The sequence below is a fragment of the Cornus florida genome, unplaced genomic scaffold (assembly GCF_030987335.1).
Source record: "Cornus florida cultivar Cherokee Brave unplaced genomic scaffold, ASM3098733v1 CherokeeBrave_3.0.0_Hap2_Chr04, whole genome shotgun sequence".
NCBI classification, from domain to species: Eukaryota; Viridiplantae; Streptophyta; class Magnoliopsida; order Cornales; family Cornaceae; genus Cornus; species Cornus florida.
In genome coordinates this window covers 96391326-96416450 of record NW_026775574.1, presented here as the reverse complement: position 1 = coordinate 96416450, position 25125 = coordinate 96391326, and the positions used below count along the sequence as shown (strand labels likewise).

At 33.2% G+C, this 25125-nt stretch overlaps 2 protein-coding genes across 2 annotated transcripts; both read right to left on the bottom strand.

Annotated features, from left to right (window-relative positions):
* Positions 1 to 375: 375 nt before the first annotated feature.
* On the bottom strand, positions 376 to 5680 carry LOC132304064 (probable pectinesterase 68). Its single transcript, XM_059801568.1, has 5 exons — positions 5277 to 5680; positions 4204 to 4393; positions 3578 to 3784; positions 2284 to 2522; positions 376 to 809 (listed from the first exon to the last, which is right to left on the bottom strand). Exons 1-5 carry the CDS (start codon positions 5570 to 5572, stop codon positions 653 to 655), a joined length of 1089 nt encoding a protein of 362 aa, XP_059657551.1. The 5' UTR covers positions 5573 to 5680; the 3' UTR covers positions 376 to 652.
* A 7041-nt stretch (positions 5681 to 12721) lies between these two features.
* LOC132304063 (putative glucuronosyltransferase PGSIP8) lies at positions 12722 to 18833 on the bottom strand. Its single transcript, XM_059801567.1, has 5 exons — positions 18216 to 18833; positions 15381 to 15639; positions 14430 to 14631; positions 14093 to 14240; positions 12722 to 13538 (listed from the first exon to the last, which is right to left on the bottom strand). Exons 1-5 carry the CDS (start codon positions 18476 to 18478, stop codon positions 12998 to 13000), a joined length of 1413 nt encoding a protein of 470 aa, XP_059657550.1. The 5' UTR covers positions 18479 to 18833; the 3' UTR covers positions 12722 to 12997.
* Positions 18834 to 25125: the final 6292 nt, after the last annotated feature.

The following is a 25125-nucleotide window of genomic DNA, read 5'->3' as shown; positions in this document are numbered from 1 at the left end:
TTCTAGTTTGAAAGATTCTTAGAACCATTTTATTTCATTATGCAGGTGAAAACCACTTAGGTTTACTGTTTCTACTCTTATATGTAGGAATTTGCCTTAATTTAATATGGTACATTATTTTCCTTTGCTTTAAAAGGTAAATATTATATTTTCTTAGATATTGGTTATCCTTTTTATTTTTATTTTTTGGGTGGTGGTGAAATAAGTACATTTTTTTGACTTGAAAATATATAACATGACATCTATCAAATAAAATCATGTTGAAGCTCGAGTATGAATGGCAGTCTCCTAGTAAATAACTCCATCATTGATCATGATCACATCGGATGATATAATGGTCTTTAAATATCAATGGATAATAATGAACGAAATTGATTTGTGAATTCCATAATCAACTTATTTCAAATTCGAAGTAATTAGACAAATACAGTATAATATTTATATGGGTCAAATGGACATCAATTTACTGTAACAATGGTGTGTGTTTGATCGAACTTCCAAAAAAAAAAAAATTTACAAAATAAAAATTTCTACAACAATGGAAATGGTACTATAACGATTTTTTTGAGCTTATTATATGAAATTAAATAAACGAATTTTCTGAATGAAAAAATGGCAGTATAGTTGTGAATATGTATGAGATGTGTGTTGCTCAAGCATCAGATGGGGCAATCCAATGTCTTCCATTAACAAAACTCTTGGCAAGGAATGGATGGGCCAACTCGTAATCCAGTTCTCGGGCCCACGATACGCCCCTCACCGCAGCAACTCCAGGCCCATAGCACTTGTAGACTCCAAAAAACACAGTCCTGTGTGTAATGAGACAAGCACTCTTAATCAAATCAAATACTCCACAGAAATTTGAATACAGAAAGTGCTAGCTATTGTATCTGGTGAAGTCTCTCTATGTATCTCAGAGTTTTTTTGTTCTTTGTCACGGAAAAAAAAAATCATTGCTTTATTGGGCATTGGGTTGAGTTTGGGAAAGTAGAGGGCTTTCTCCAATTGGACCCAATTATTGGACCAAAAATGGAAGAAGTTGGATTATGACCGGATCACTGGGTCATGACGAATACGAGCTCTGTTTGGCATATTTTACAGAAATGGATCCTAAATAGTGAAAAATACTTTAGTGTTCTCGAAATTTCAATAACGTGAGATGCTGACTAGTGATATGACTTACTGAAATAGTGAAGTAAATGTATTTTTATTTGTGTAATAAGATATAATTAGTTGATGACACCAAATGGTGTCATAATCATAAACTATGTGCGTTCATAAATCCAAGATTTATGTAAAAATGGGTTTTTATAACAAAATAAAATAAAACTTACTTTTTTTTTTTTTCTCTCTCTAGCTCTAAGGATTTTTAATAGGGGTGGCAATTTATGTTTAATTGTGTCGTGTCGATATAAGGGTATTTTACTAAATATTTTAATCCGAATACGACATGTATAATAATTTTGTCAGAAACCCTCAACACTAATCTGACTTGTTTATTAAACGTGTTACATGTGTAACCCGTTTAATGACCTGTTTAATAAAATTAAATATTTTATTTTTAAATTATTAATAATACTCAATCAAACATTAAATATTAGAAAAATATAAGTTTCAATGCAACCAAATTACTTAATATTCTCTAATCTATAAAAGAATAAAATATAAGTTTAGATAATTATTTTAGAACTTAAATAGAAATTTACTTATGACGCGTATAGTTAAGCGATTGTAAACAGGTTACACGAGTTAAATCTCTCAACCCAAACACGACATGATTAACTAAACGGGTTAATCGTGTTGACCTAGTTACGACCTAAACTCATTTAAGGTCAATCCTAACATGTTTAACTCGTGTTATTTTTGAATTGTATTAACAAATTATGTCAAACTTTACCACCCTTAATTTCTAAGAACTACACCACCAAACACCAAACAGGTCCTCTGTCCTAAAGCAAATGGATTAGAGCTAGATTTAAGAATTAAATAAAATAAATCAAATAATGGACCCTTTTTTGGAAATCGTGAACCATTAGATATGAATCATATTTGTTTCCTTTTCAGTGCTACTCATATGATTCATATCATTATCATACAAGCATTGAACACTTTAAGCTTTAATGAAGATGATAGAATTGACTAATTACTAAAGCCACTAATATTGACTTGAATTTTGGGTCTGAAAGGTTGATGCAGAGGCCCATCACAACTGGGCCCATTTGGATGGGAAGTGGGGTCCAGTGTCATTAGTAATGAATGATAGTTGAGGAAGTGGGGGCTTACATGTTCTTGTTGCTGGTGTGGTCCCAGTCATCCCAACCTCCATGGGCCACCACGTCATCGAAGTAAGTGTAGGAAAAGACTATCCGGGAGTACTGGCCCATGGCCCGGCCCACATAAAGTGGTCCCGTCCCAGTCACCCTACAGCGCACGAAAGCGAAACCAGTCTTCTCATTCGGCGTGTTTCTATCTTGCGCCGCGATGGAACCGAACTTGGAAGCTATCGAATGCAGTTCGCAGTCCTACACAACTCATCAGCAAGTCAACCATTAAAACGGCAAATAAATGTTTATGTGTGTGTGTGTGTACATATATGCGCGTGTATGTGTGTGTGTGTTTATATATATATATGCGCATGATGTATACTGTACTTACATTATACTTGTTTTTTGAAGGATGAAAATGATAATTACATATCCTTGAATAAATATTTATTATTATTTGAAAAAGTAATCTCATATGGTGCTTTATTAGGGATAATTATGTCATTTTATGTTTTTTTTTTTTTGGTTCCCAACTAAAGAGTCAATGCATGGAATGCAAGAATAGAAAACCAGTTCACATGTCACATCTTATATAACCTATGTAGTCAATAGTCATCAACTCATACAAACTAAGCCTGACAAGCATGCCTATACATAGAATTATATATGTTTATGTATACATATAAACACATACATAAAGTCGATAGAAATTTGTTTAGATATTATGATCTCTTTTTTAATACGAGGTAGAGTTTACTAGGAGTAATATTATGAATGTGCACGTTTTGCTTGAATTGTTTTAAGGAAAAAAAAAAAAATTGTTATAAAGCATATATTCTTGGATGAATACTTGGGTTCAAAATGTGTGCATGTGAAAAATCATAAAATATAGATATATACATATATATATATATAATTAAGTTTTAAAATACAATTGTTGATAAGGATTATTTAAACCATAATTAGATATAAGATAAGGGCTTAGGGATGGCACTATCCCCATTTTACAAGGTATCGAGCAGGGAGTAAGCACTCCAGCTGATACATACATCTAACATATATATATATACACACACACAACTGTGTCATCGTAGAAAAAGCTGCCTTCCTTTTTTGCTTTTTGACACCCACAGGCATAAGAACAGACAATTGCAAGAGCCTTTATAGAGTTGAACAAAGTGTCCATGCTTTTATTTACTTTTAAAAATATGCTCATGCACAGCATTCCAACAACAATTATATAAATTTGTAATTAAAGAGACTTTAGGATAATATATATAATGAAATAAAATTGAAGAGGGTTAATTTATTACTTTGTACATGGACCGTCCATTGCCAAAAATGAAGTCGATAGAGCCCTCAATGTAACACTCCTTGAAGTAATGCCTGCCAGCATCATCACAAAGTGTGTCCTGTGCACCATAGAATCCACATCCTGAAAAGAACGCCTTGTCGCCGGCTATCCTAAATGCCACCGCTTGCCATCCCTGCATCCCTGGCATCGGTGCCGGTGCCGTATTCTATGCAATACATCCAAACAATGCAGAAAGGTTTTCAAAATTATGTTATAAAATTCAAAATTATATTACGTCAGCTGAACTCTTAGAATTTAACTATTTCGTTAATTATATTACAAATGAAGATAATTGTATCTCTTCAAAATGAAGATAAAGATTTTGAGTCAATGTCTCAATAAGTAATATAAGAGTTCTTTGTCATGAAAAAAATTTTAAAAATTAAATAAAAGACTAAATTTCCTTTATTTTTTTCACGAGAATAATAAATTAATATACTGTACTACTAGTCTTGACCATGGAATATATTTGTGCTTGAACTTGGAGAAACAAAAGGTCGGAATGGCAATATAGTAATACCTATTTCAGTGCAAGGGCATAAAGGGAAATTTAACAGAATAATAGGGAACTGTGACTTCACGTACCTTGAAGCTGATATTTCTGGCAGAGAAATAACTGGCAAAGACAGTGACTGAAGCAGTATGATAAGTACGCAGCTGTTGGCCGTCGGGCCCACGATCACTGGCTCGATCATGCCACTCGATCACCGTCACGTCCCTCCCTGCACCTTGAAACGTGATGTAGGGTTTTGATGCAGGCACCACAACCTTCTCTCTGCTCCGCCACCATACCATATCAGTCACCATAACATCCAACAACACAGAAAAAAAAGGAATACAACAAAGAGAACAGAGACACAAACAAATACACGGTGTAAAGTTTCAAGCTGTGAATTGTGTGACCCGTGAACTATGTATGTCATCATCTTCAACGCATAAACACCTTTTGTGTACTTGTGTATGCCTTTTAATAAATGTCTTATCTTTCTTTTTCTTTTTTTCTTTCTTTTTTTTATAGCAAGAATATATAGAAAACATTTTAAATAAAATTAAAGTGTGGTTACACCAAATGCTTCAGTTCATCAATATCACATAATTTAATTTCACATAATCTAATGATACAAAATCTAAATCTTAACGAATGTGACTTATTAGCCTAAATACTATTTCATCATCCTTCTAAATAGTAGAATTAAAGTTCGAGTCGGCTGGGGACAAATGGGAGTGTGTACACCCAATTTACATATTTAAAATTAAAAATAAAATAAAATAAATAGAAAACCTAATTTTTTTTTTTATATCATTTACATCAAGTGACTTTTTTCAGAATTCATACAACACCAAACAATATATATCTCATCCTCCTGAGTCCCTCTACATTGGAGTACTATTATTTTATTTATTTATTTATTTATTTTTTTGGAGAGTGCTCAATATTCATCTAAATGTTGGGATCCGTTAGATGGGGTACAACATATATGTACCACACACCGTAAAGGATCCGAGTTCGTTTTTCTAATCATTGTGTAAGCATCATCAGGTGCACTAGACCAATATAAATAAATAAATAAATGTGTGTGTGTGTGTGTGTGTATATATAGGACAATTGTATTTAGGATATATTCAGCTGACAATGCATGAGCAATGCTGAATATTACATGTAATAACCAGCGCCGATTTGGATGAGGACATTCTTTCTATTGTTTTCGGAGACCGAGTCCACAGCAGCTTGAACGGAACTGAATTCGCCATACCCGTGAAGGTCCACAGTGATGAGACGGTGGCCGGAGGGTCCAACCCAGTGGTGGTGGTGCTTGGTAGAGTTGGAAGTTGCCGTGGTATTCGCCGAATTGACCTGGTAATGATGAGAACTCGTTACTAATACTGGTGCAATTAATAAGAAAAACACAGAGAAGTACAAGAATAACTGTGATAATGAATTAAAGTAAGCCATTAAAATTAGCTTTAAATGTTCAGAGAAAGAGAATGAAAGACTGAAATAGTAAATATGCAGAGAGAGAAAAAGAGAGAGAATGTCTTCAGAGAAAATGTGGGCAAGTAGTAGTAGAGTACAATGTCGGAGAGAAGACATTTATATGTGACAATTTTTTTATATTACTAGTGTTTCGTTATAATAGTTTCTCAAACAGTTGATGTGTGTCATCCCAACGGTCATATTTTATGTTCCCTCGCATTTTGAGACATGGTGCTCGGCTCGGCTCGGCTCGGCTCAAAATGGAATGGCTGGCTTAGTACTGTGGTGTTGTACACTAGCAATTGCATGATATCAGGGTTTTATACACACACACACACAAAGTCAACAATAATGCCTAGGGGATTTGATTCATTATGCACGATATAGAGTTGTTACTGTTTATTCTTTTTCTTTTTTTCATTTTTCTCATATTACACTTTTGAATGCGAAAGATTCACCGTGTTAATCATTGATGTTGTGCAGTCATGATTGCATATTACATTTTTTCATATTATTCTTTTGTTTTGAAGCCGTGACAAAAGAAATATTTTACCATTACAATAAGGTTTGCATTTAATTTCTTTGCCATATGATCGAAAAATATATATGCTAAAAGAGCAAAACAAATGCTTATACTATAGAGAGTTTTGATGACAGCATTTGATTGTCTATCAAATTTTAAATTGACTAGTCTTAATATGTTAGTTCTGCATATATATTATGAAAAAAAAAAATAAAAAAAATAAAAAAATATGCTACCCATTACAGAAATTTATTACGAACCAATCCCATCTTATTGCAGTACTATATATTTGATTTTTTTTTTTTCCTCACTATATATTTGATTTCATAAAGTAAAATTCCTTCATCAATGATCCAACTTATATATTAAGTTCTAATATAAAACGCTACGGTGTGTTAACAGTGATTATCAAAGCTGAAGTTGCGTTACATAACGGTAATATATATATATTTATATATATATATATATATAAGTTACCAAGATATTAAGGGGAAAAAAAATGATTTGCCAAATGAGCTATTCCATGCCAAGCCAAGCCGAGCCGAGCTATATATTACTGGACTCGTCCTCAAGGTGAATCTCCATCACAGCCCATAAAAATTATGATGAGATTTGGCAATCGAACGGCCTGAGAGTGAAGCTCACTGTTCTTAGCATAAGTACACTGGTACAGAAAATTTTCCTTAGCTATATATAGACTCGTAGTGTCAAAACGGTCATCTTTGTCCAGAATCGGAAGGTGTTGATGGTGGCGTGCATGAGGGGATCAATGATGGTCCAGGCATGGGTTAATAGCATTTTGTATTGTAGCCTATCTCTGTCATGTTCAAATGGGCCCCACTTGTCCCAAAAGAGCCAGTAATATTTTCGAACGTTGGAACCAGAACCTTCAGCGTTCTAGCTCGGGACAAAGATGTCCAAACTCGTATACAGATGTCTTTTTTCCATTTCTTTTTTAACCGCGACAAGAGTGCTTGGTAAGATCAGAAGATACGACAAAAAATTAGTTTCTTTGATTATTTGATGAAAAACAAAGAAAAAAACGATAAGAAAGTGAAATACAAATATTTTAAACTTTTACATTTTCTTTTTTCCATAATACTTAATTTTCCTTTTTCATTTTTTCACAAGTATATCTAAAGGTCTTCAATAGATTTTTTTTTTCGTATTGTTTTATTTTATAATGCAAATAAATTTAAGAAGCACTAACTTAAGCTTCAACTGAAGAGTCATTAGAAGCATCAATTAATTTGAGATGTGATGTATGTTAGGAATTGCACACGCTATTAATGAATAGAATAAATAAAAATACACACAAACAAGATAGATTTATCTTTAAAATTTTCTAAACTATCTTTCCACACTTTTCCTCTTTTTACACACTCAATTCACTTTTTATCTTTAAAATTATCTCTCTCTACCTTAATTTCTCATATTTATCTTTATTTATAAAGTTTTCAAACTCAATTCTTTATTGGTCAATAATTTCACAACTGGCTTAAAACTTCCCAATTTGTTTGTCAACAATTCCTTTTTGTTCCATAACTTCCCAAATTGGTATAGAATACTGATGTACCCAGGTTCAAAAGGACAGTCCCCAGCATTTTGAATTTAGATATATTGAACCGTAGACCATTGACCGATCTAACTTTTCCAAAACACCATATTCGCACAAAATTTGAGCCACAAACCTAACAATCTTCACATTGGCTCGAATTCGATCTTCATCCATTCCTTCATAGCTACACATTGAACCTAATATCTTCTTTCTTCTTACCGTTCTTTGTTCCACCACACTTTTCCATTCCTAACAAATTCAAAGTTAAAATAATTAAACCTAGAATCGATTCTCGCATCACTAAATCAAACTCTTTTTGCTTCTCTTGCTCAAGATGTTAGGTTCAAGGTAGAGTTATGAAGGAACGCATAAAGATTGTTACTCTTACAATTGCCAAAACTTATTCCTTTTCCTGTTACTCTTGCAGTTGCCAAAACTTATTCCTTTTCTTGCTGTTCTTGATCGTCTATGCTAGTAGAACCTAACCTAGTATTTTTCAAAAAAAATATAGAGGTTATTGACTTTCCTTCCCAAAAGCATAACATGTGCACCCATTCTAATCTCCATCAATTCATTCAATCTTCAATTCACACCAATAACTCTTGGAATCCAATGCTCCCATAGAGATCGATAACATTTCTTTGAACAGTTGGAATATGACGTACATTTGTCATGGTTCTCATTAAAACATTTGTTGTCATAATTTTAATTGTTCCAATTCCCATAACATCACAAGAAGTAGTATTATTCTCCATAAATATCTTACCACTGGCAAGTTTGTAGGTAGTATACCATTCTTTATTTACATGACTCACCAAATTGTGTAAGTCTATGCGAGAAGAACGTCGACTATCTTTACTTCCATAATGTTGTTACACATTCTGTCTCTTTTCACAAATTCAACTCACATTCTCTCAATTACCTCTTTCTACCTTAATCTTATACTTATCTCTATTTATGAAATCTTCAAACCCAATTCGTTATTGTACAAAAATTATACAACTTGCATACAAAGAGTTTCCATATCAATCTTGCTCCACAACTTCCCAAGTGAAAATAGGACACTCAGGCATGCACATGTTTCACAGGTGATCGATCGGTTCATAATCGGTCCATAATCTTTCAATCAGTCCAAATAAGGCAGTTCCCAACCTATCGATTTTAGTTTCTTAATCTGCAATCCATTTTGGACCGGCTCACATAAATTGGGTGACGCTTCCAAAACACTATACTCACACAAAATTCGAGCCATAAACCTAACAAAGTATTTAAACTATAAAATCACTAAACAATCGGAGATCATGCCATATTCCTAATCCCATCAAATGTGATCATGTGCACAAGCGTATTAGTAGTACAACATATTATATCACAATCAACACGCTACATCACAAGATGTAACATTAATGTAACAACGATTTAACACTCAAACAACATAGTAAATTGTGTTATATTGTGACTTTATAGTTGTTCTATTAATGGTTTAAAATTGTTACATTATCAATTTAAAATATTATATATATATATGATAAATTATCCTTTTCATCTCACATGGACAGCCTATCCATCTATATTTTATTTTTTATTTTTAAAGTTCATTTATATCTGTACCTTATATACATTTATGTATTATGTTTAAGCTGGTTCTCAATCTTACTAGCTATACTGTGATCTTATTTATAGTCAGAGTGTCAGACCATTTTTTAACAAATTGCAAATTTGAAAGTTTGTTCTTGGTTCACTTAATGCACCACGCCACTACAACGCTTACAGGACACTGTTGGATTTGGATTTGGATTTGGATTTAGAGCTTTATAAAGTTTTGTAAAAAAGTATGGAAGATTCTAAAATATAAAAGAAATTCGAAAAAAATATAGACATCTAACATATTTTGGTGCAATCTTGTAGACTTTTGACATTGAGCATCAATTATAATGTATCTTAAGGGTGAATTGAAGAAGTTCAGGCTTATAAAAGGAGTGACCATCTCATCGATTTAGTAAGCCACAAATAATTGGGAGGTGTGGACAGTGACAGAGGAAACAAAGGATATAATGGGAGGACAAATCAAGGATATAATGGTAAAACAACAGGGGAGAAAAAGGTTGAAAATAACTCTATTAAAAGAAAGAAAAGACCACATAAGACGCTGAGCGGGATGGGTTGCTCCCCAATTAAAAAGTGTAAATTGCACTTCAGTCTTCAGAAATAAAAATTAAAAACTTGTTTATAAGTTAACAAAACTCTCAAAAGACATAAAAAAATGTGTATGTATATATATATATAAAAGTTCCTGACATTTAATTTTGAAACAAATAAGAACCTAAATATTGAAATCACTAAAGGGTCCCTTTATACCTAAATAAAAAAATAAGTAAAAAAATTAATTAAATATGAAATTACTAAGTTGTTCATTTTCTCTTTTTCTTTTATAATTTCTTCTCCATCATCACCATCGTCACTAATGAAACATATGTATACATATATAAGGGTAATATATATTAGGGTATTATTGAAAGACAAAATGGCGTTTTTGAAATTTTATATCTTAGTTGTGACTTCAAGCCCTTTTTTGTTCATTTTTCAAACTTCAAGGACTTATATACACAACATAAACCCTTCTATACAAAATTGGCTAATTAGCATAAAACCTCCTGATTTATAAAAGTTGCATATAACGCCTTGCAATTAATCAACCCAATCGGTGATCGACAAGTTGAATTTGACCGTTTAGAAGCCACGTGACAACCAAATATTTTTAAATAACCATACATCCCTTAATGAAGCTAAAAGACGATAATGGCCCTTTTATTACTGTTAAATCCCAACCAAACATTGCCCTGTTTATGGGATCCAGAAACCCTAAATTCCTCATTCTTCATCTTTGATCTATCTTACTCGATCCGTCATAACTTGGGTAAGAAATCTATATATATATATAACATTTAATTGAGTGTGCGACCCGTTCCCACAATCCCACCTCAATCTAGTACCACCACGAAGCAACTATGAGGACGAACAGTCACATAACACAAGCGGGCCAAGTGACGATAAGGACGAGGTGTTGAGTATTGTTCAAGATTTCTTGATCTCTCCTCTCTATGTAATTTTCGTTGCTCAAATTTCTTCAATTCGTCTCCCATGAAGAAACAATCAAATTTTGCAACCAAAAAAAAAAAAAAAACCTCTTAGCATAACCCAATCAAAAGAAACTCAATCGGAAAACCCATGAATATTGTGATTACACCCCTCCATGTCATTTACTTTATTGAAACTAATCCGAAACGATGTAGTTTTTTTATAGAGGTAAAATTGTCTTTAACTATTTCTGTTATCACCAATTGCCCGAGATGTCACTTCTGTCCTTAATGCAAAAATTTAATAGTCAATGAAGTAAATTGTAGTTCAGGGGGATTAATTGCAAATGACTAATACGTCAAGATGATTTTTTATATTTTACCCTAAAAAAAATTATGAATATTATTTATCCAAAATACTCGTCTCATATTAATAGTTCATTATCTCATTTTTTTGTTGTCCTATTTTAATTGTCACATTTCAAAAATTAATACACTATTTTTTATTAATTTCCTAATTTACCCCTAAAAGATTAAACTAATTAAAATTTTAAAATAAGTGGAACTCATCTTCCATGCTACTACTTTTGAAACCCAAAAATAAGTGGACTCCATTAAAAATCAATACTTTACTTTTTAAGAAATGATAAACGTGAAAATGCATCTTTTGTCAACCTAATAAAATATAATAAAAATTTTCTTAAAAAGTGTAAAATGTCAAATTAAAATATTATTAAAGAACAGAGAGAGAGTATAAATATGAGAGGTGTTTTATCCACTTTACCGTTCACATAATAATCTACCATTGAGAATACTGTATAACTAGAGACAGTCGTTTATGTGGATGATTGGCGGGATCATAGAGTTTGGGGGACAATATTTGATTACGATTGGCGTGATTAAAAATTTGGGGCCCACAACAATGCAAAAAGATATTTTGAGGGCCGCAGCAGAGGTCAGATAGTCAAACGTGTTTTGAAGTTTGAAAGAGATTGAGAAGGTGTGTCAGCTAGATTGCAGATAATACAGGCCAAGTTGTCGTAAATCACGGGTCTAACACGAACATGGCTCTAGTGTGGCATGTACCAACTCCATTTCCTGTATACACTAACTCCTCCTCCAACCACTTTACAAAATCTTAATCTAATTGTTCCATATAATGTAACGAAATAATGTTCATGTTATATAATGTCAATTCGTTTATTTATTTTTCGGCAATTCATTTATTATAAAAGGAAATAATTACATGAGTGGGCCTGTTGGCCTAAAACCAAATGATGGAAAACAAAAGCCAAAAAATTGGCCCAACAAGGGAAAGGCCCAGGACCAGTTTCACTCTAGTAAGCGTAATTAACGGCTTGTTCGCCGTTAATTGAGGGTATTAGTGAGCAATCCAGTAAGTAGCTCTAGAGAAGATGATGATCGGTGGAATTATCAATCTGGCGGCCTAGATCAGACCCGTTTAAGTAATCTTGTAAAAAAAATTACCCACCTACACATGTTTTAACCTGTTTACTAGAGCCATTTTGGTAGTTATAACGTAAACCCTAGAACAAAAGGGACATCAGCCAAAAAAACACTACTCCGTATATATTAGAGATTCTCTCAAATCTCTCTGTAGCAACCTCTTGATAACTTATTAATTTTTTTTTTTAAGTTACATAAACAGATTCACAAAAGTTGCATGGCATCAAATCAAATAATCAGTTCTCTACAATCAAGTTACTCTAGATCTTTTCTACATATTTATGCTAAAATGCAACAATTTTAATTATCCCCCCAAAAAAAAAATGCAACACTTCCACGACATAAAACTACTTTTTATGTTCTGACTGCTACTCTTAAAATTGTAAAAAACTAGCTTTCATATTGTAAAAATATATGAAATAAAAAGCTGTCACCCATGCCATTCAAGATCTTCACTAGTATTACCTTTTTTTCACATCACAAATGGCAAGAAACACCAGACCTGAGAAACTTATATATGATAAATTAAAGTAACAAGCGATTAATGAATATCATTTTTGAAGGGATCTCATACCATAACATGTGACAGTGAGAGTAATATGAGAGCCCCCTCTTACTTCAATCAATGAATACAAATAATTTGGTAGCATGGACAATCAAAATTTCCTGCTCATTTTCTCTCCCCAGCAGAACATAATCAGCTCCGACGTTTGTCGCGAGAACTCAGCATACCTTTTCTTCCCTGCATTTTACACAGTGAGTTCGATTTCGATTTTGTCTCAGTATAGCTTGTTAAACCTTTGAGGGGATGTAGGTTCACCCAATCTAGGCAAGAAAGATTCCCTTTCCAGCGAAACCTGAAGAGATGACATGATCTTAGCAAATGAAATCCAAAGTAATGGCGCACAACAGAAGGCATAGGCAAACACAGCTAGGGCTCTCACAACCCCGTCCCCGTACCAAGGGCATGCCATGACCAAAAGTGTTCCAAGTATCCCAACCCATGGGAATAGAACAGGTAGCATTGGCAGTAGAAAAGCATTAACTGATATAGAGGAAAACGCGAAAGCCCCTAGTAAGTAGAGTGTCCAGCCCAGTAGTGGATGAATTGTGTGGGGAATGAGGAAGAAGGGGATTATGTAGGCAACAAGAATGGACCATATGGCTACCAATTTGAGGCCAATCTGTATGATAGAGATACTCTTGTCTGCACCGCGGTAGCACAGCTTAGATAGATTGGGACGTGCTAGACGAGTCATTGCCAATATTCCCAAGTAGAAGATTGACTGGATCAGTACGACGGGCATCTCTGAGTTATACCTGTTGAATCATGAACAACCATGAATTATATAGAAGAATAGACATTAGCAGTGGTGACAAAAATCAGAAGAAATTTGAAAGCGGTTTGGTTAAAATATTAAAATTGAAGGAGAACAGAAATGAATATTGGACTGAAAAAATTAGAAAAAGATTTACTATATTTTTTTTATAGACATGTCTACTAATGGATTGCACAACTCAAGATTTGGCTTCGGAAGGTCCTTTGAGAATTAATATAAAAAACAGCAGGAACATCAAAAATCCAGGAAATAGCTTGGAATAGTCTAGAATAACACATTCAAATCTCCAATAAATGTGCAGTATTCATGAACAATTTGAGAACTAGTGGATGAGATGATAATACTAAGTTGCACAAAGGCTTGACTTTTTTCTTCAAATGGCTTTCTAAGAATTGTTAACCATGGTTGGAACTGATAAATGCTTTGGGTGACAATAACTGAAGTTGAACTAGAAATTATTTACTTGCATCTCTAGTTACATAAACAAATAGTCAAGAAAATAATGCCGTATAAACTAGGTAGAAATAAATTTACCCAAGAGTGTGAAGACGTTGTTCATGCCATTGGACGCCTAATGGCAGGACAGGCCAAGACCACCAGTACCATGGTTTCAACCATGGTGCGCCTGGGAAAGTAATCACGCTGTTAGGCCCACAGGGTACACTCCATCTGAGTCTGAGATCTGGAGCAAACAAGGAAAGAACATGGTTGAGCACAATTATTCCTCATGCCCAAAATGGGAAAAAAGAAAAAGAATAGTTTACCAATCTTTATGAACTTGTAATCCAATGAGAGATTTCCAAGGTGCTTATAGATTTGCAATTAAGAACACACACCAAAAAACTAAAAATACAAAAAAATTGTTACTAACAGTAATAAGAAGCATCCATTTGGTATCCCAGTGGAAGTCTGTAGTTCCCATCAAGCTTGGTGCCATTAGGGGGCGGATGGAACAATGGCCGGTCAAGCAGGTCTGGGAAGTAACCCCCAATAAAGCCCTGGTCCGCGCCATCCGGGTTCTCTCTCCCAATCTCCAACTCATGAAGCATGTTTTTGAACACCTTTGTTGATGGCTGCAATTCCATATTCATTAAGGTACCAATGAAAAATGTCAGAAGACTTCTTGCATTAACCAGTAATGAAGATCTCAGTAACTGTTTTAAAGATCCTTAACAAAACCTAGTAATGGCTGTAATAATCTATAAATGACTATTTTTATGATTTTTTAGGGGAAAACCGAAAAAATTTGAATGAAGTTTAAAGAGATATAGCTGCGGCAATTAAATTCAGTGATTTTTCCAACAATTCATTTTATACTTATTCAACGGAGAATGTAAATATATTTTCTTTGAAGAATCACTTCTTTGTTTTTTTTCTACTTAATATATATTACTGAGGCTTGCCGTACGAAAAACTTCAAGATAGAATAGCTTCTGAGGAATTTTAACATTGGCTCTGTTAATTATATTTCTAGATTATGTATGCTGGTAATAAGGTCATTGGTAAACCAAGAAAGAAGATGAAAACTTGAAGGCCTTCAATGAAATTTGTGTCTACTAACTTATAAATTTATTAATTACCAAAAAAAAATATCATATATATTAATCTCTGAAAATAAAGCCATAAAGTTCATGTTAGGGGCCACTAATATTCATTCTTCTATTAAATTGTCTCCATACAGACCTAAACTAGAATTTGATTGAGAAACAGAAACTCATGTATGGATTTCTACGTAAGAAGTGAGGTTTCATTAGAAGTCAATTTTCATGGAAGTTGCTTTAAGAATAGCTTGAATCAAACATATGAAACAGGTAACCTTTACCTGCAACACAAACAGGCCAGTATGGAAGATGCAGGGGTTGATAAAGACTGCACAAAATTGGCCACATTGGAACAGCTCATCCGGTTTTCGAATGAAGAGGTTGTCCGAATCCAGCATGACCACTCTGTCATAGTCCACTAGGCTCCATGCATACAGTTTGTTCAGTGTTAACTTGAACCTCCTGTCAAAATTTGCCTGGTTCTTGTATGGATTATTTAGATTCTCCACTCTCACTACCTTTGCCCCATCTTCCTTTGTCCTGAACCAAAAAAACAGATCAGGTTAGTTCTAAACCGGTGCAAGTAACCTCATTTTTCCTTTTTTGGAGTTAAGGAAGCAGCCAAAGTGACATTCACAGTAACAATACTAGTATGCATATCAAAATATCTTCTTTTTTTTAATATATATATATAGATATTATAATTCTATGCATGTCACAATTTAATGAAATTCATGTAGACCCATATTCACAGGGTGGCAATTTTATTGATATCAATTGGCTTACATCAATGTTTAGTTTGAATAATTGTGGTCCAAGTTCTAACATTGTTGTATATGTATTGATTTTCAAATTTTTTTTTTTTTTTTTCAAGGCAAGAATGTTAGTGATTAGAAGGGAGAGGAAGGGTACAAGGCTCAAGGCTCGATCATGGGCTCCCAAATTCAGGGAGCAACAACCCAACCACTTGGGCAATAGCACTTGAGATTTTCAAATATCACGAAACAAAATGTGAGATTTTGGAAAAAAGAAAACAAGACAAGGAAAGGACTACCTACCTACTCCTAAGTCCTAACAGTCAAAAGTGTACCCTTCCGTTTTGAATTTTTATTCCAGTTGATTTAGAAATCCCAAACAGGACTTATTTAAACTTTTATTTGCTTGCGGTTTTCATGCTCTCTCTCAATTTTCCATATATATTTCTATAATTTCATGATATAACCCGCATGCTATTAAGTGTAGTTAATATTATACTCAATTTATTAAATTAAAAGTAATTACTGTTCCCAATCTTAAGATTTTTTACCACACTAAAGATTTCCAATGATAGATATAGACACACAAAAAAAATTCTGTATAAACCATTCTGAATATTATTATAATTAATTACTTGCAACTGTTGACAGGTAAATAGATAAGGCACATTTATGTACCACCAAGCCCTTTCCTACTATAACACCATATCAGTATGACACTAAGTATCACAAATTATTCCTTTTGGTTATTTTAATAATGTAATGGCTCAACTTATAATGCATATCCCCAATGTTGAATATGTTGAGCTAAACCAAAGGCACCCTCAAAGGTTTATAGCATATTTCTCAGTTTTTTTTTTACAGATTTTTACGTTGAGTTGATTTAAAGTTCAAACAATTGCACACACTCACAATATTGTTTCTAATAGAGCTCGAACACTCAATCTCGACAAATCATACTATCTGAGCTAAAGCTGATTGGTTGCGTTGACTTGATTTAAAGTTACATATCGTCTTAAGCTACTTAATTTAACTATTTGGAAATCGTAGGCTGAGATTTGTGAGAATATTGTAGGTCTAAATGCAATTGAATTTGGGTAGGGGTGAAGAGGGTCAACGGTCAATCTACTTACACAGCAACTTAAATGGTATGTACCACATACAGAATTATACATGTATCGATAATATCTACAAGAAATATATGGATAAAACCGTCCAGAGCCTTCACAGAAACAAGACAAGAAGAAAAAGGCAAAAGAAATTAAAGAGGGCTGGCAACAAGCACATGAGGGGCTATGACTTCTGAGGCATTTCTCTATCACAATTCACAAAAATGTCAGAATTGGCCTTTACTTTCTGGACCAATTCAGCTTCCTATGAGAAGCGACCAATGCACAGCTTCCTATGAAGCTGTCTTTTGCCCAACCATGAAGATATTATCGATAACAAATATGCTAAACCACCTTGTATAGTTCACTAATTCAACTTTACATTTTTAAATATTAAGCTGACTTTAATATTTCACCTACAATTTTGGTTTCTATTATACAATTTTTTCTTTGTAACCACACTTAGTATCTATAAAAGCATACAAGGGGAATTAAAATATTCTCCGATACACTTTTTCCGCTACATCGGTAATGAACCTCACCACATTTATTTTAAAATTTTCATATGAATTTAGCTTTTGTAATGATGAAATTCAGACAGTATAAAGAGAAAAAATTATTATATAACATTGAACCATCTATTACTATTACTCATCAAAATTAAGGCTTAAATGTCTTCATAGCTTAAAATGAACTCGATCATGTCCAGAACTATCTAATAATTACACGTTTAAGCAATAAAAGGAATGATTAGCAAGGCACATTTTGGGTCCGTAACAATTTAATTTTATCCAATAAAATATAGTAGTCCATCATTAACATGTTAACTTGGGACAAATTATTTTAATTCTCTATATGCTATTGTATTCGATTGAAAAGGTCAAATTATGCCCATCGACGCTAACAGTACCAGAATATCTTTCCCCAGAAGAATTCAGGTGATCCAAAGGTCACCGACTGTTGGTGGTACGAATCACTCAAACCACCATCGGACTCCAAAAACCTAGATCTCAAAAGTCTTAACACTCGTCATTTTCCAAAGGCTAATTATGTCTTAAGAGAGTACCAAAAGAAAGAGCCAAAAGGTCTTTTCAAACAGCACTTTTTGTGGAAAGCCAAAAGGCCTTGTTCCGGGTCCAAATTCCGAAACTTCCAGGGAAAAGGCCGAAACTTCCTAACGCGCGCCGACGCACACAGCGCACATTAGCAAACAGGAAAGGAGATAGAGAGAGAAAGAGAGAGAGAGACTTACAGAGCTTCGACCCAACGGAGAGGGACGTCGAGGGAGGCAATGACGACGAGATCGGCTTCGACTCCGAGCTTAGCGAGGGATCTGAGCATGACACGTGTCGCTACATAGAACTCGTAGTCCCTCGGCGTCCCCATGTACATCATCGTCGCGTAAGCATTCCGGTACGACGGCGTCGTCGTCGGTTCAGACACGACCATTGAAGCCGACCACAGCCACAGCAAGCTCAAAAACCCTAACCACTTCGCCTTCTGACTCCACGCCATTACTCTCTTTTCCACCAAACCAGTTCAACAAAATCTAATCTCTCCCTCTCGCTATACTTATACACACACACAAACACATACACATATAAATCTATAAGTCGTTCCTTTCACCGATTTTATATGTCATTTCAACATTTTCCGACCATTCTATGAATTTTCCGGCCACTCCGGGAACGGTGGTCTGACCAGAGGTCGCCGGCCAAACTTCGTCGGGAAGTTGAGAGAGAGACTTCCGTTCGAATAGATGGACGAGAAAAACTTCCGGCGGACTCCGGTGACCGGCGGCGGCGAATGGGAATCGAGAGACCCTTTTGGGTTTTGATTGCAGAGCAAAGAGTCAAGGGAGGGAAGCACTTAGGTTAAATATATAGCGGCATTTGTGTAAGTTGTAATAACATGCTATAAAAAATAAATTGATAATATTTGGTCAAAAAGAGGTTTATGTTAAAATAAATATAAAAAAAATTGACAGCATAGGATTATTATTGGTAATTTGGTTGGAACTAGGTGTACGTGTACCCTTTCTAAATTGGCGCGTAGTGCTCTCCACGGCAGTTGTTCTCATCCTAGTATCCGGCAGTATAATTTATATGCAGTAAAATACTATATTATTGTGCGTACAGTAGAAAAAAATTAAAAATATCTTGCATATAATATAAAATTGATGTCTTAAAATTATATAATTATAATGAAGAGTGAAAATGATCAATTTGTCCAAACCTACCTTATATATTTTTGGATAAGCACCATCTCCTATACTTTTTCTTTCCCTCATATTTTGTGATAATTAATTTTATGGTTCATAATGTTAATTAATTTTTGTCTTGAAATTTTAAAAATAAAATACTATTATTTGATGAAATTGATGCATTCTGTATCATAGAATTGACATAGAGAAAAAAAGTAACCGAATTATCTAACTTTTTATGGTGATCATATATGAAATAAATTTGTATACCGTCAAAATTTCTAATCAAATTTCATTTACAAATAGAGTATTAAAATGTGTCGAACCTTTTATTTTCTTTCTTTCAACTTTAGTTTACCATATTAATATGTTATATTTTCCGTCTTGTATAATTTTATTTTATAACATTTTGAACTGATTATATTTATTTATTTATGTATTACTCAAGAAAAATACTGTAATAGAGAAACTGTGGACTGCAAAAAAAAACAGGTCACCAATACAAAAAGAGAAACTGGTCATCATTACAAGCTTTATATAGCCTGCCATCTTGTCCTAATAAGATTCTAAACATTAAATGCATTAAAAAACTGCTTTATATTGTTTCTCATTTAATGCATTAATCTTTTTCTATTATTTAAATCACGAAAAAATACCATTTTTTTAAAAAAGTAAGATAATAAATGGAGAGACGAGAAGAGGTTTTTTTTTTTTTTTTTTTTTTTTTTTTTTTTTTTTTTTTTTTTCATGAGAGAGGGGGATAGTTAGCCCCATAAGTCCCATAACCTTAAATAATGTCTTTATTATCTTCAATATTTGGGAGGGTGAGAGAGGGGGATAGTTAGCCCCATAAGTCCCATAACCTTAAATAATGTCTTTATTATCTTCAATGAGAGAGGGGGATAGTTAGCCCCATAAGTCCCATAACCTTAAATAATGTCTTTATTATCTTCAATATTTGGGAGGGTTTGAAGAAAGGCATTAGTTGTTTTATCCTTTCTACTTACAATATTATATAATTTTTTTTTTTTTTTTTAAGTTCTACTTTTTGCAACGTTCCATAAAATGATTACAAGTTTACAACTACCATTATATTTTTCTTTTTCATTATTATCCAATTGATTTAAATAAAATAATTGTAATATTAATAAGAGTTTTGTTATTTAGGCCAATCCAAGAGTGGACTTACTGCATACGAAAATGTTAGTTTCTTTAATTCGTGACATTTCAATCCCAATTAAACAACTTACAACGGATGATATTTGCTATTGATTGAATTTGTTCCATTGTTATTATAATAGACTTACCAACATGTTAAAGTGGCCTTTTGAGTAAGTAAATTTTTTTTCTTTTTCTGACAAAATTCATTTTTTTCAGATTAGTAATTTAGCATCTATTGACTAATTTGGCATACAAATTAGTGGAAAATGGAAAGAAACAATTAATTAAGCAGAGAGAGAATATTCCCTGGTTTACATTTTGTTATACCCATCATCACACTAAACCCAAGTCAACATGAAGAGCCATTTGGAAGTGAACATTTGGACTTCTCATTGTCTTCAAGTAATGAAATCTTTGACAACTTTTCAAGTACGGTAATTGATTTTAAATTTTTAAGGCCTCAGACTTGTAATGAACTGTTAAGTCGGATTGTTTTGATTAATTATGTATGAAAAACATAAAAAAGTGATATGTTATAAATTTAATTATTCAAAGGATGTTCGGTGAAACAATTCTCTTTAATTATGGCTGAAGTATTACTATTTTTTTATAAAAAAATACTAAAATTAAATTCATTCTCATATACGAAAACAGAATAAAAGCATGGTCGCCAAAGATTACCTTTCTAGTTTGGAGCACAAAAATTAACACTTGCACTAATATGGTCAACATTCATTTAACCCATTGAATGATGAGCCATTTATCTTGATATTCCTATATAATAATTATTATTATTAAAAAAAAAAATTTAAAGAAGGTTCGTTGATTTAAGACTTTGGCCAACTACAATAAAGATTTCATTGGATGCATTATGGCCCCAACACGATGCATCAAAGGAAAGCATTGTGGCGTGCCGAAGTCTTCCATTGAAGACTTGGAAGACTTTGGTGTAAAAATCATTATTCTTGATTTATACGTACACAGAGATTTATTATCGATATGTATACAACTTATTGTATGGTATTTGAGGGGATGAAGGATTCACTAATATTGCGGCACAAAAATAGAATGATAAATATTTATTTTAAATTTTAAATATAAAAAAGAGTAATATTTAAATTTTTTTAATATATTTTAAATTTAAAAATATCACGTGTCATCTTGTAATTGTGTCACATCACGGTGATTGGTGACAAGTATTATCCATTTTGGAATACTAATAAAATAGCTTATAAGGCCTCAAGTTGAGGTCTACGAACTCCAAGACCTATGGTCAAGTTTGGTAGGCTGGAAAATAATGAAATGTGCATTTCATTTCTCTTATTTGGAATGACATTTAGAATGGGAATGACCATTCTATTAGAATGAATATCCATTATGAAAATTCATTTCACTTCTAAATGGATTGAATGAAAATTTATTCCAAGAAATGAAATTTTTATCCACCACCACGCTATCACAAACCACCACCACCACCACCACCACCACAACCACCACCGTCACCGCCTTCCTTTACTACCACCACCACCATAACCACCACTTTCCATCATTACCATCGCCGTCGTCCACCGAAACCACCATTGCATTTTACCACCGCCACAGCCACCACCACTTAGTTCATTTCAACGTCATTTCAGATTTGCAACCAAACAAGAGAGTGAGAATGACCATTTCAAACCAAACGGACCTTAATTAAACATCCCTTAAAATATAACATTTTGAACATGTTTTACTTGGCACTATGTCACCGTCACCACTAGCATAATGTCTAGTTATAACGGGTGGGCGCATGTCCATTTACCTAAAAGTTTAAGTTATTGGGTAGTATTGTATACCCACCTATTTATACCCATTCACTTTTCCATCCGGATTCGATTTGGGACAAGTCCCCCTTGTTACATTCTCCCTCACCCGAACTCGCAACGCCCTCGTTGCGGTCGGACCACCCTGCCTACCCGGGGTGCATATTCGGACGCCCTTCGAGCCGAGCGTTTGGCGTTCTACATGATTAAGGACTGAATCTTGTTTTGATACCAACTGTAATGGGTGGGTACTTGCCCATTTATTCAAAAACTTAAGTTATTGGGCAGTACTATATACCCACCAATTTATACACATTCACTTTTCCATCCAGGTCTGATGTGGGACAAACTCCCCCTTACACTAGTCGTCTAGCGTCCAATAAATGCCCTGTTGATAAGGATGGCAACGGGAGAGGGTTGGGCGGGTGTACCCTCCCCCGCCCCTGCAATCGCAACCGTTTAAAAACCCTAACCTCATCCCAGCCCAAAACCAAAAAAACGAGGGGACTTTCCATCCCATCCCCACCACCGTTTAACAACTTTACCTTCGCCGGTACCGGCCCCGCCCCGTTTAAGACCATAAATTCTCCTCCATTTAATTTTTTTATCAACTAAAATTATATAATTATTGAAAAGATTTAAAAAAAAAAAAAAAAAAATTGAACAATAAATAGTTTAACATAAAATTCAACATTAAAAACATTCTAAATGGTTGCGCAAGCTACTTGTTCCAGATTTTCAGATTTTGTTGCAAAACAAACTGTTTCAATATATATATATTAATGAAATAAAGGTACTAATACGAAATATATATACTAATGAAATAAGGGTACTTAAAGTAATTTATCTATCTAAACGGGACGGAGTGACCTCCCTCCGCCACCGCACCGAACTCGCACGGGTTTTCTATACATCAAACCATTCTCGCTCAAATAAACTAAACGGTCCCTCAAAATTACTAAAAATGGAGCGAGACGGGACGAGTACCAGCGGAGGCAGGGCAAATTGCCATCCTTACCCTATGACATATTTTACATGAGATAAATCTTCTAATATATGCACTTCATGCATAACTTGTTTGTAAATGAGATATAATATATTTGTATACAGAATTCTTCTTAAAATCTATAAGTTGATCATTTTGAACATTGAAAAAAAAAAAAAAATCATTTTGAACAAAAGATTGATGACTTTTGAATGTAAAAATAATTAGTAATACATTAATTGTTTATGTACTAAACAAATGCCACCCCCATGTTTTATTATTATTATTATTGTTCGTGCTGGTTCCTTCCAAATATGGATTTAATTAAGGAAATTATATTTGAGGATGACTCTTACGTGTATAATTAATTAAAGCATAGAAGAAACCTTGATAAGTATCACCACATACACTCATCATTCAAATATAAACAACGGAGGTATAATGCCTTCTTCGTTGTAAGGATGTTCCAGGTGGTTTGCTTATAATCTTGTCATCAACTTAATTAAATTAGATTGATGGTTTCAATAAGTAGTGTTAAGGCGGAGAGTGATTTGAAAGAAAGATATTGATTATTCCTTGTGTGGATATCATAGGATGTCTGAATACTTCTCCTAGAATACTGTGACGATGGTTAGAAGGTGTTTTGAACATTAAATATTTTATTTTTTTTGGTTGGACACATTTAAATATGACATGAACACGATAATAATATATTTTTGGATATTTTCAAGGTACGATGCTTTATTTTGTAATTTTTTTTTTATTATAAAGAATAAGATTCAATGCAATTTAATGATTTTATCCATGATTATATGAATAAAATGAGAAATATATATATATAGATATATTATTGGTATATAATAATATAAATTGCTCCTTCTGTCCAATATAAGTAGTTCATTATTTATTTTTAGGGTGTCCCAAATTAATTATCTGATAAGTCAAAGCAAAAAATTATTATTTTTCCATAATTATCCTTTGAGTTTTAAAAAATCCCTCACTTGATAATATACACATTTAAACTTAGAAGGATAACATAGTAATTTTAAAATGGATTAAGGCATTAATTGCATATCTTCTTAAAAAGTTATAATATCAAGAGTGGACAATTAATATGGGACCGAAGTAGTACATTATTATTTAAAAAAACCCTAAATGTTCTTAAATTTCTATTAAGGGGCATTTTTGTCATAATAAAATCACTTTAGTGGTTCGTAATTTGTAAAATTTTGTTAATTTTTTATTTTTTGAAAAATAAAAAAGAAAAAAAACCTTAAAATGGTTATGTGAAAAAACCTAAATTTTCATAAAACTTCTATCAAAGAGGGTTTTGTGCAAAAAATTGATAGTTTAGAAAGGGTTTTTGACAATTTGCTCTTATATATATATACACACACACACCCTACCTCCATCGAGATTTGAACCCCCGACCTCCCTTTTGGGGAGGAAAGGGTAGGGTGTTTTTTTTTTTTTTTTTTTTTTTTTTTAATTTTTTTGAAGGTTAAAGCAATTACTCACACACCCTACTTCCATCGAGATTTGAACCCCCGACCACCCTTTTGGGGAGGAAATGGTGATACCGCTGAGCCAATTGGAGGAAAGGGTGATACCGCTGAGCCAATTGGCTCTTTGGTTAAAGAAAAGGGTGTTAGGAAACTAGTACCAATTAGTATAAGAAATAAGGTGAGTGTTTTGATAAAATTTTATAAACAAAATTATGAGGATTGAATTGCAGTATGCTAAGAATCTATATATATATATATATATATATTCTCATGATTTCTTTTTAAAAATTTATATATTAATATATCTATCTAATATATTAATACAGATATCTAGAGAGAGTGTTCTTATAAAATTTATAAAAGGAATTTAAGATATTTTTAATTATAGTTATTCTTTAAACAATGATTTCAATTAGGTGACCCTAAAAAAAGGGCGGACGAATATAAAAAGGTAATAAAAGGATAATTTTGTGTTTGAAAATTTATATATTAGTGAGATCATTTAA